Raw genomic sequence first — 11390 nt, 5'->3', positions numbered from 1 at the left:
AAGTCATCAAACACAGGAGGCAGACTGTTGGAAAAATATTTGCGAACAACTTTTGATACTTCGAAGCGACATAGTTCGTCAACTCGCAAAATTCGATGCTTACGGTAGTAAGGCGATAAATTGGTACGTAAACATACAGATGAGATCAGCCGAATCGCACGGTTCTGCAGGGTTCTTCTGATACTCTTTATCCCTAATCCAATCGAAGTTACATTATGGTATCCTGTGTTGGGGAGCTGCCAGTAAAACTGCACTCAAGCCACTGCAAAAGCTACAGCATAAAGTAGGGGAGACCGGGGACAATTGTAACACTTTTCGTATTTTCCAACATTACGTGTTTTTCTCGTGGAAATTTCACTTCCAAAGTTTTATATAAAGAAGCCAACAACTCGATAGTTGATATGAAAACTAAATTGGAACTCAATCAACAATCAATCATGGAAATTTTGTGTCGCAAAAATCGCTGCTCAAATGTTACAATCGCCCCGTACCCAGGGGCAATTGTACCACCCTTGCGGGGCAATTGTAACAGTGTTATTTATAACTAAACACAAACTAAATGAACAATGAAAACGGAAGCACAAATTGTAATATTGCATGAAACTAAAGGAAGAGACGTTTGAACGCTTCCAGGCTACGCCCGATCGCATTTATGGCATCTGAATGCAATATCACCCTTCGTGTCTTGTTCAAGCTTAAAGTGTACAAGAGACACATTCATTCCATCATCTCCCTACACATATTCGTCCTCTTCTACCAAGGTTCTGTTGTTCAGCGGGCATAATGGGTTGGTCATTCGGTCACCTGCGAAGGTGCGAAACCGACCTGGCTAACATATCTTGGTTGAATGGGCCGATGATAGTATAGTAAAACGAGGACGCAACATTGTGTGGCGTCAAAGCTATATTGACATATATCCGTGCTGTAGAAAATTAACATAAATTGTTCACATCAAATATCAAAATGTAAGTGGGCCATGATCAAAGTCAGAGGACGAGAATTAAGCCATGACTATTGAAGTTCGACACACCAAAAGTCGATCAACATGAGAAAGGGTGGTTGAATCACGAAAATAACCGAACCGTCAGATTCACATCACCACTATTGTATGGCCGTTTCGACAGATGATCATGTTAGAATTGGTATCGCAAGGCAGTATCTGTTCTGGTGAACTTCTGGCTGTTGCAAGATTATTCTGCAGTAGATTAATGGTAATACCAATATATGAACAAAGACATTCAGAATTGATAACATATTGTAACGGGGCAAAAGTAACAGAGTGTTACGATTGCCCCTGACACGCTCGACCATGATTAGTGTCTCAGTATGGTACCTTCCTGGCGATGCAAGTCCTATTTTTTCCATCACCACGGTGGACTATAGTAACATTGTTCCAGCTACACATATTATGTTGTAACTACTTGAGGTACTATTCGTCTAGACAAATTATTCCAGACCAGAAAAACTTTACTCAAGGGTCAAAAATTTCGTTTTTTGCAAATTATTCCGGGGTTTCGCATCGTAGCTCAACGTAACTCCAGGTATAATAGGAGAGATAACTACTGCATGCGCACTTAAAATATCAAGCTGATTTCTCCATCCTACTAGCGGTGAGGTCGATTGTTACATTTGCCCCTAGTTACATTTGTCCCCGGTCTCCCCTACTCCGAATCATATGCGCAGATCGTGTGTATGTGTATCATGAGTCGGTGTATATGCCGCAAAAACATCAAGGACAAAAATAAACCACGTCCTCCTTTCCTTCCATAGCTAGAGCCCCAAAGGTGCCTGGTTGCCAATCCAACAAGTCGCTACTGAAGAGATTCAGCGTCCTAAACATAGAAGATATGCGGAAACTAGAAATCGCCAAGTCTATGTATCAGTTCCACTGCAGTCGTTTCCCCGGATATTTCAATGATTTCTTTACATCGGAATCAAAAGCGCACAAGTACAACACACACGCGTCCACATCGTCCAAATATCATATGATCGACCGAAAAGATCATCGCTCTATCAAATATGCCGGACCTGATGTGTCGCACAGTATCCCGCCGGCCATCCGACAGTCGACGAGCATGTCCACATTCAAGTCGAAATACAAGCAATTACTATTAAATAATACAGTGCATCCTCAAGATTATCGGATCACGACTGACCTATCGATATCGCTTCCCATGACATGCCGCCCTATTCTTGTCGCTTTCTTTTTCTATACTGTATTCTTTACTTTCATCCAGTGTGCATGCCTCCTCTTTACCACGCCTAGGCCAAGGTGGGTGTCTGATTCCATTGACAAATCCAAGTCGCTTCGAAATCTTCCTGTCTATTCATTGTATCGCATTTTTTGTGAGGTATTGAACTGATAAAATTGCTAATAAACCAATGATGATGATGATGATGTCAAATTTTGCTGCCGGTAAGGTTTTTCAGGCAGTGTAAGCGGCATGTTATCGTGTTACATTGCAACTGGAGTAACCTGTCATAGCTTCCTTATTAACGTTATCGTTATCATGATATTATAAACGTCTTTTGTATCATATCAGGCAAGTAATATATACAGGGTTGCCATCGACATGGACCCAAAAATAAGGACAGTAGAAAAATTAGATTAGCATGAAAAAGTGTTTTTGAGCATACTTTTTATTTATACGTGCCTTGGAGTATCACATTCCATACTTTTTGCCAAAAACAATCATCTCCAGCAACTCCCTGTTCTTAGAAAGGTCTAGGTTTACCTTTACTCTGGGCCGAAACAGCACTTCGCCCCCCCGCCCCCCCCGAAAACGTTGGTATTACCCCCCCCTCCCCATAGGGTGATAAACCAAACTTCTTCTCCTCGTTGTGATTAGAGGCGTCAACCGAGATGAAAAAAGGCCGTACACCAAGTTTAGACAAAATCAATTTTGAGCGTATGGAGCAAGAACTCCAGTAACAATGCTTGTTGTCAATGTACCCATCAAGCTGCGCACGTGCGCAAATGCGCAGTGATAACACGGTTTCTGCGAATAGAACATCTAAGTTGCGCACAAAAAATTCGCAGTGATGACCTTTTTCCATTCGTTAAGCCATGTTGTCCAAGGTTCGTCAAAATTAGAGGGAACATTACTTGTAGTATTGGACTATTGGTCCTGGCCGAAGCAAACTTATTTGCAATGTGGGAATCGAGGAATATTGCTTTGAACGATTGCGATGTGCAATCCTTGGTGAAGAATGATTGCTTGTGTTTGATAGCATTGAATGCCCAGGTACCCTCTGCAGCAGCTGCCTTGTCGTCTGTGGTCGTTGGTGTTGATCGACTTGTGGAAAATTATTCATCGACTAGCTCAAATTAATCATTATGGCACTCTTCTTGTGTTTTGGGGTATCAATGTGAGATGAAATAGCGGTATTTCCTATGGCCTCAAGCTCCACGTTAATGTAACGATTGCACATACTGCAATGTGCGAAACACTCGCTCTTCAAGCTTCGTTAGATACCTTTGAATTCTCTCCCATAATCGTCACGAAAAACGTTTTTACGCCTGCTCATTTCAACTAATCAGATTTAGCCTTATTAGTAGCTAAAACTATGTGCGCAAGAGCAATATAATTTAGGAAAATTTATCAATGATTAATAGCTTTATTACTTTTTAACCGATATGTCGACTGCACTGCGCCTTTTCCCACTATGAAATAAACGCTGCCTTTCCCACAGCTTGAGCTATTCTGCTGTATACCAAACAGCAGGTACCCGGTACTGCTGTTTACTGCTAAAATGACGTCCGCCATGGTAGCTTGGTACAGACGAAACAACGCACTGCCCTAGCTATCTCACCACTTAGAAGTCAAATCTTAAGGTGTGTACGTCACTAGAGTTCATTTCCTTTATGATGTCATATAACATCTCGACGCAAAAGCATAATTTTAGAATATTATGCAACACAAAAACCAGAGGAAAACGATCGAAGTTCTGCAGTGGTTGAAAATAAGACAAAATAAGGACGCAAGTCGAAAATAAGGACATTTCTTAGAAATAAGGACAATTAATTTTTCTAAGACGTGGCCCTTCAAAATAAGGACAAATCTTAGAAATAAGGACGGTATGGCATTGGATACCCTGAATATATACGACGATTCTATAATTTTTCAAAATCGAGCTGTAACTTGCACCAAGAATTCTATTCGTACAGTCAGACACCTCAGAGAATTGCAAAGTTCAAGGAATTTATTGAAGATCCAGAACTGTGGTACAAGATGGGTAACGGTTACAAGAATTCTATGCCACTGATCGCATATGAGAGGGATTGAATGGATTCGGCCACGGTGGCGGCTCGTGACAATATCGGGTGGCGGGGAAAGGGCTGCAAGCGACTTTTTATCAATATAACGTCACAATGGCGTCTTCCAATGTAAGCAAGTAACTTGGTGGTACGGTAACACGAACTTCCCGACAACAGTGATTTTAACGTATGTTTCGCGATAGGTCTGCCGGTGAGCTGTGAGTTGAAGTGTGGTAACTGCGTAATCGCCGTACGGAACAAAGATTCCACACGGTTCATGTTCGCACTATACCTGACTAATTATCTGCAGAAATGGAAATTACCATAACTCCTGAGATTGCGTAAGCCTAATTGGAAAGGTGAACTAGTTCGGAAACATACGCATTCGTTATCTCATAGATTGGACAATGGACATGTCATATTGAATCCAAAACATAATTCTGAAGAACAACGGATAGCAGCCTCAGAAATTCGGTCCCGGTACAGCATAGGAAATTTTGGCCTTGAGGCAGGAGACTGTCACACGACACATACGGCTTACGGTCTATATGTCTGCTGCAATATCGCCTTTGGAAAATATATTACCGAATAAATACGAGGATGAAAGCCGAAACTTGGTACACTGTTACATGAAATCATCGAGAAGTAGCCTCGTGACCGTTTTCGATCTGGTTCACTGTCAAAATTATTACGAACAGACCAACACCAAATTTTCCGTCGAATTTACTGAAGAATAGGCTGATCAAGCGATCAGCTGTTAGCCGCCTTCGAAAACGAAACAGCTATCGATCGCGCTTGACAGGGGTCGCATCCATATTTCGTAGCAGTTCCAATTTGTAGGTTGGGAAGTGATCCTGCTGGTTGATGTGAATCACAGCTCCCATCAGACGACACAGAACCAATTTGGTGTGGTCCTGCATGATGGAAAAATATAATAAAACAATCGGACAGGTGCCGAAAGTACTCATGTAGAAGTGGCCTCGTAAATTACGAATCAATTACAAGTAGAAGTAACGCCACAAAATTATACTCAGTTACAGGCAGAAACATATAGATCGTACCAGATTGAACTGACTAGCTGTCTTGCACTCGGGCTTGATTCAGTGATGAATTGAAAATGACTCTCAATGTGGCTCGAGTCAAAACTAAAAAAGTGACATTGACTTGTGACTCGGGACCTCGTGACTTGGTTACAACCCTGATTCCTGATTGGAAAGAAATACAAAAAAAACAAGTTCAGTTTGCATCAAACATTTTCAAAAGCACGAGAATGGCAAATGTCTTTACTTCAAGCTTGGATTAATTCACACGATAAATTCTCCTCTTCAGGAAACCACATATTCAATCGGAAAATAAGATTATATCTATATTTTTCCTCAATTAGATTAGAACTACATTCACTGTTTTTGCAAGAACTAGGAAATTTAATTTAATTATGAATTTGAAAAATATGACAAAAAATCTACTTGACCTCATATGAAGTCAGGTTTTTTTTCATAAGCACGAGATTGGAAAATGTCTGTACGCCGAGCTCAGCTCGTTTGGCTCTATGCAGTTCTCCCTCAGCATTTTCAGTAACAGCTATTAGATAACAACTAATAAGAGAGCATAGGAAGTTTTGACGAGTTCACTGGGATTACCGACATTACTGGGTAGGGTTAGGCTACCATATTTTGAGATCAGAAAAAGAGAACTATTTGCAAAAATTCTGAAATCGATAGTAACGGAAAAGAAAACGGGCAATTTCAAAAATAGTAGTAGTATTGTGTGGACTAAAAGAGGGTATTTTTTCCAATATTGACTCGGGAAATGCCCATCGACACGTATTTTTCGTTAATTGACTTGCATTTGGTGTGTCCGAGTACACTTTTCTGATCATATCATAAAACTTCTTATAGAAAGAGCAAAAATTCCAAAAAAGAGGACATTTGGGCGTGCTCCGAGGGCACCATCAATTTATTGAAAAAAGTGGATAAATCCCACACAAACAGGACATAATTATGGTAACCCTATTGCTGGCACTTCGCTCTAACTAGACATCTTAACAGTGTTCTTGATCAAATAAACACTGTTTTTGGCATGCGTAAAAATTAAATACGAAAAACCAAGTTACTAAATCGCCAATACACCACTTTATCGAGATGAAAATTTACGTCTTTCATCATATTCACTGTGTCACAATGTAACCTAGCACATCAATACAAGGACAACACTTACGAAGTTGTATCGTAGACACTCATTTTTAAAGTCCTAATTCTACAAAGGTTTGGAAAGTAGGATGTAGCAAATCCACATCACTTAAACGAGTGAAATTATGATAATAGCTGTATGATATGGGGTCACATGGTTAATGAATCGTTTTTGACGATTTCACCGATTTGTAGTGGCATTAGTCCTTTTGAGTTAATCACCAATATATACATTTCTTGTAAATGGCTGCTTACAGCTTACAATGGAAAAGATATGTAATGCATTACTTGTACTTATGCAGCAAATCTGACTACTTCGACCACGTACTTCCACTTAAATTAATTTTGACCTGTCTTTGAATTGGCTACTTCTATATGCAATCGAGTAGAAATTTACTTGTAGTCGAGAAGTCACGCAGAGTACTTTATTCACCTTTGTATTTATAAAATTAGATTTTAAGCTCTTTTTATCAGTAGGTTACTGCGCATAATTATATCCTGTGACTGCTACGATCCAAAATTGGCCTTACCGAATTCGCTTTATCCGTATAATCCGCCCGTTTGCTTTTCCAAATCATCGGTGCCGCGTCTGGGTTCTCTTCCTCACCTGTTGAAATGAATACAGTCTTGAAGCACAGAAATGCAACACATAGTCAGTGTTAACAAATTTGCTTGTGATGTCACATACTGGCAAGAGTCGTCATTTATAAAATGTCTGATTTATAGAAGTAGCATACATTGTAAAGAGCAAATCGATCCATAGTGACTAAATGCACACCAACCCATATTGATAGTAGACTTCTGTTTTGAATTGGTATCGATCGATTTCTTGAGCTGATCCTGCCATATGGAAGTCTGGTGATTCGTTACTGCAAATGATGGTCGCCCCTGGTTTGTCACCAACAGGTTTCTGTGTCTGCTACAGCAGAACTAAACAGGATTAAAGTGATACGACTGTTCGATAATAGCATTGCCTTTGTGATGAGATGTGGATAAAATTTATTTGCTTTGCAAACTTATAATAATAGTCAATTGTTAGGTTTGTAGAAATTCAAAGTGGTACGTCCAGGGTTGTAATGACTCGAGTAATGACTCAACTCCCGATTTTTGATGACTCGAGTCATGGCTCGGACCAAGTCTTATGACTCGAGTCTCACACGGCGAAGATCGGCATCTCATTGTAATTTCGAATAATAGTGAAGTAACCACCTGGTTACACGATTCTGGCAAAAATTTGGATTATACTTTCAATACTATTTCTACTATGGAAGGCAGTATATCTCGATTGGTCGTATCGTAGCATATGAAACATGCAGTATAAGTCTACGTATGTTACTGGAAATGACATATCTGTGAAGCCGCTATCAACTCACAGCATTGTCACAAGTGTAACGAAATAAGTAAGGTAAAAATTTTCTAGATATCTTTAATGTGATGTAAAAGTGGCATTATATTCTTTGCATTCGCAACACAGCTTGACTCGAGTCATACCTTACCATACCATACCATAAAATACCTTTTGATAAGATCGTAAGCTGCAGGCGATATATCTTACGGAAAATGGTATACATTCTTTTTAATATTCGAGGTTTCCTGCAACGTCTGGCCTTCAGAGGGCATCTTACCGACCAACAATGCATAGGGTGGAGAAAAACAGGCATCAACTTACGAAGAGGGATGTTGCGACAACTAGCTAATTCTAGTTGTCTAACTAGACTAATCAGAACAAAATGTCGGTCACCTAATTCTAATCTAATTAACAAAATGTTTCTATGCTCTCATTTAATTCTAACGTAATATTTGGTTTTGCTGTAAATGCATCAATAGAGCTTCATCTACGGAACAATCCAAGCTTGACGTACAGACATTTTCTATTCTCATCATTAGAATGATTCATTGTCCGAGTCATCGCGACTTCAGCAATTCTAATCTAATTAGGAAAAAAACTTTACCTAATTCTAATCTAATTCAGTAAAGCTGAAAATTTATCAATGAGGATCATAGTTTTGATAATTTCCACTGAGGTAGGCTGTATACCTTGATTGGTCATATCGCATACGTCTTGATCGACCCACAGCATTGTCACAAAGTGTAACGGAACAGGTATGGCAGAAATGCAATAAACTTATCTTAAATGTGATGTAGAAGTGGCAATATATTTTTTGTGGTCTCGTGAAAGGTACATAGTTGCACTTTCAAAATCATCGGTGTCACGGCGTTATAATAATGATACTTGAATATTTGAAGCCTAATCTTCGATCCAGTATCAAATCAATCAGGTGATCGATCTTGCCCAGCCCTACACCTAAGACTTTGTTAGTCATACTTACATAACACAACCCAGTGTCAAGCTGTCCACTTCAAAAATGTGCACCTGCTTTCTGAGAACTTTCCGGGCAATATAATTGGGTATCCCACAAAAAGTATTCTTTGCTTGTCTGTCACAGTCGACCTAGATAGTTGGCCGAGATCTCCGATCTTTATTGTGTGATGTTGTTTGGCAACCAGTAATCCAGCTGTCAATGTAAATTATTATGTTTGATATGTATAGCCTACTGCAGACTTGTATAAACTACCAATTTAGTTTGTTGATGGCGAACTTACTACTGTTTTTTAGTACAAGTTTTTGTTCTAATCTTGTTAAAAAGAGAGTAGTTCTATTTCTAGTTGTACATGTAAAAATGTTTTGGTTACCGATCAACATGTGTCTCCGTTTGTCGTGAATCATGACACCGGTGTTATGTTTTGTGATGTTCTGGCAGCCATTGCAAGTTCAGAGTCATCAGTACTAATAGTGGCGTGTCCAGGGGTCGAAACCCCTCTCATTTCAAACTATAATTTTGTCCCCAACATTTCTTAGCTCATTTCAATCAAGTAATTTGTATACATTAGTAATTATACATTTTTTATGTTTAAATAAGTTGCAAGACTGTAAAGGTCATTAGTTCTAGTGTTAGCTGTTACAAGTTTTGAAAAGTGAGTGGTTCTCGTTACGAGTTCTCAAAAACGAGTGATTCTAGCTCTATTTTCAGTTCTAGTTGCTCGTTTTGAAGCATCAGTAGTTCTAGTTTTAGCAGCGGGTTTATAAAAGTGAGTTATTCTAGTTGTAGTTGCGAGTTTTAAAAAGTGAGTAGTTCTAGTTCCAGTACACATATTGAAAAGTATCCAGTAGTTTACAATAGTCTGATGATACCCTACAACCAAACTTACTTTGATTTTCGTGTGAATGATGTTACAATCCTGGAGATAAACAGCTTCAGCAAAATCTGTTGCATATAATAACGGGTCTCTGGTTCCGTGATGATGCGCCGTCTTTTGTAAACTTCCATCAGCAACTGACAAGAAAAATCAAAGATAATTGGATTGATAACTCGAAAACACAATACCATTTGTTAGGAACTTCTAAATCAGTGGTTCTCGACCTGTTTGAGCTAGCGGGCTTGTCAAATTCTACAACGAACTTTGAAGACCAATGAACCTTCCAAATAAGAGACTTCATTTTGTGCTGCCTTTGGATATTAGAGTTTTCAAACATATGGCTTGGTAAAATTGAATACCTGATTGTGAGTCGAGTATGCGACTTCGAGTTGAGTATTCAAGTATGACTTATTTTGATGTCACGACAGTATGGATGATGTGGAAAGTAATAAATACCTTCCACTACAGAGAATATAATACAAGTTTTACATCATTTCAAGATAATCTGGTATTCCTTTGATTTAATTGCGCTTGACGACAGTTGTGTGATTTGTTCACTACTCACAGATATGTCATTTCCAGTATTGTGCAATGTCCATGTATGTTTGTACTATATGATCTGTAAGCTGTGATTAGACCATTCAAGGTTTACTGCTTTGCACAGTGGACAAAGTATCTAAGCAATCATTTTCATGGATTTCACAATATCGGTCGGATTTGCCTTAATGTTATTTTACAAACTGGATTTGCACAGAGAAATTTTGATATTCTTCAGTGGTCGCGGCAGTCTATTATGGTATAAATCTCCGACTCGCAGAAATAGGCCTACATGTAAGAAGAAGACGATTCAAAATGAAATACATCAGAGATTACATAAATACCAACCTATATTTATAGCAGACTGCAATGTTCGATGAGTATTGATCAATTTCTCGAGTTGAGCTTCCAATCTTACCATATGAAAGTCCGATGATTCGTTCCTGCGTATGCTGGTGGTATCTTACTTGTCACATTTGTGCTTCTGTGTCTCTATATTAGTAGCACATGTCAAGTAAAGAAATAATACCATACCATACTTCCATACCCTGAATTATTCGAGTCGAGTAATGAGAGATGATCTTTTCGAGCACCAAAATGACACGTTACTTACTACTCGACAAAAATTATAGTTTTGGTAGCACTGTCCACTAGGTAGTTCAAAAGCAACTTTTTTTCAGATGGCTGGTTGCAATTGAGCCAAATCTGGGGTGTAGCCTTTTTAGGCAACTTAACAATTTAGTCAGTGAATACCAGCAGTCCAAAAAAGTTTATTTTTGAACACCCCTCCTGTCCATTGTGGCAGCCTTGAAACGTCGATTGATCGTATGACAGCAAACTGAACATGTAGTACGAAGCTACGCACGTTATTGGAAGTGAATATTCAGTTAAGTATTAATGTACCCACAGTATTGCAAGAAAGTGCAATCAGCTCGGTGTGGCCGTAAAAATATAAAATCACCTCCAATGTGATGCATATCTAAGAACTGCCATTATATTCTTTGTGGTCGCGCAAGAGCTACGTATCTGCACTTTCCATATCATCCATGCTGTTATGACGTCACACTGAGCAACACTCGGATACTCAACTAAAAGCCTAATAGTGGATTCAGATTCAAATCACTCAGGTGCTCGAAATTTCCAAGTCCTACACCTAAGACCCTCGCGATGCCTTTATAATAAACTTACACATCAATGTTCTTATTTAC

At 39.1% G+C, this 11390-nt stretch overlaps 4 protein-coding genes across 14 annotated transcripts in view; 2 read left to right on the top strand and 2 right to left on the bottom strand.

Moving 5' to 3' along the window:
* The window catches only part of LOC145436146 (serine/threonine-protein kinase PLK1-like), a 992061-nt gene that overhangs the window by 319053 nt on the left and 661618 nt on the right, over positions 1–11390 (top strand). The gene's annotated exons all lie outside the window — the stretch shown is intronic.
* The window catches only part of LOC145440759 (uncharacterized), a 151282-nt gene that overhangs the window by 69507 nt on the left and 70385 nt on the right, over positions 1–11390 (bottom strand). The gene's annotated exons all lie outside the window — the stretch shown is intronic.
* The window catches only part of LOC145443015 (uncharacterized), a 290638-nt gene that overhangs the window by 246878 nt on the left and 32370 nt on the right, over positions 1–11390 (top strand). The window lies entirely within an intron of this gene.
* LOC145440294 (uncharacterized) overlaps positions 4186–11390 on the bottom strand; it is a 189440-nt gene continuing 182235 nt past the window's right edge. For 3 of the 8 annotated variants that reach the window (XM_080317968.1, XM_080318046.1, XM_080317894.1), the window contains 5 exons: positions 10601–10674; positions 9658–9782; positions 7230–7363; positions 6978–7054; positions 4186–5172 (listed from right to left, as the gene is read on the bottom strand). In XM_080317968.1, the coding sequence (XP_080174094.1) occupies positions 5041–5172; positions 6978–7054; positions 7230–7363; positions 9658–9782; positions 10601–10603 (471 nt within the window). In that variant the 5' untranslated portion in view covers positions 10604–10674 and the 3' untranslated portion in view covers positions 4186–5040. Of the gene's footprint in view, positions 5173–6977; positions 7055–7229; positions 7378–7963; positions 8772–9657; positions 9783–10530; positions 11388–11390 lie in introns of those variants that run through there. The other 5 variants (XM_080318195.1, XM_080318122.1, XM_080318267.1 and 2 more) reach the window with 5 other exon arrangements.

This window comes from Botryllus schlosseri, chromosome 1 (genome assembly GCF_051294905.1).
Source record: "Botryllus schlosseri isolate E-star chromosome 1, Bs_hap1, whole genome shotgun sequence".
In the NCBI taxonomy this organism is placed as follows: Eukaryota; Metazoa; Chordata; class Ascidiacea; order Stolidobranchia; family Styelidae; genus Botryllus; species Botryllus schlosseri.
The sequence above is the reverse complement of the archived record's forward strand: the minus strand, read 5'-3'. Positions and strand labels throughout refer to the sequence as shown.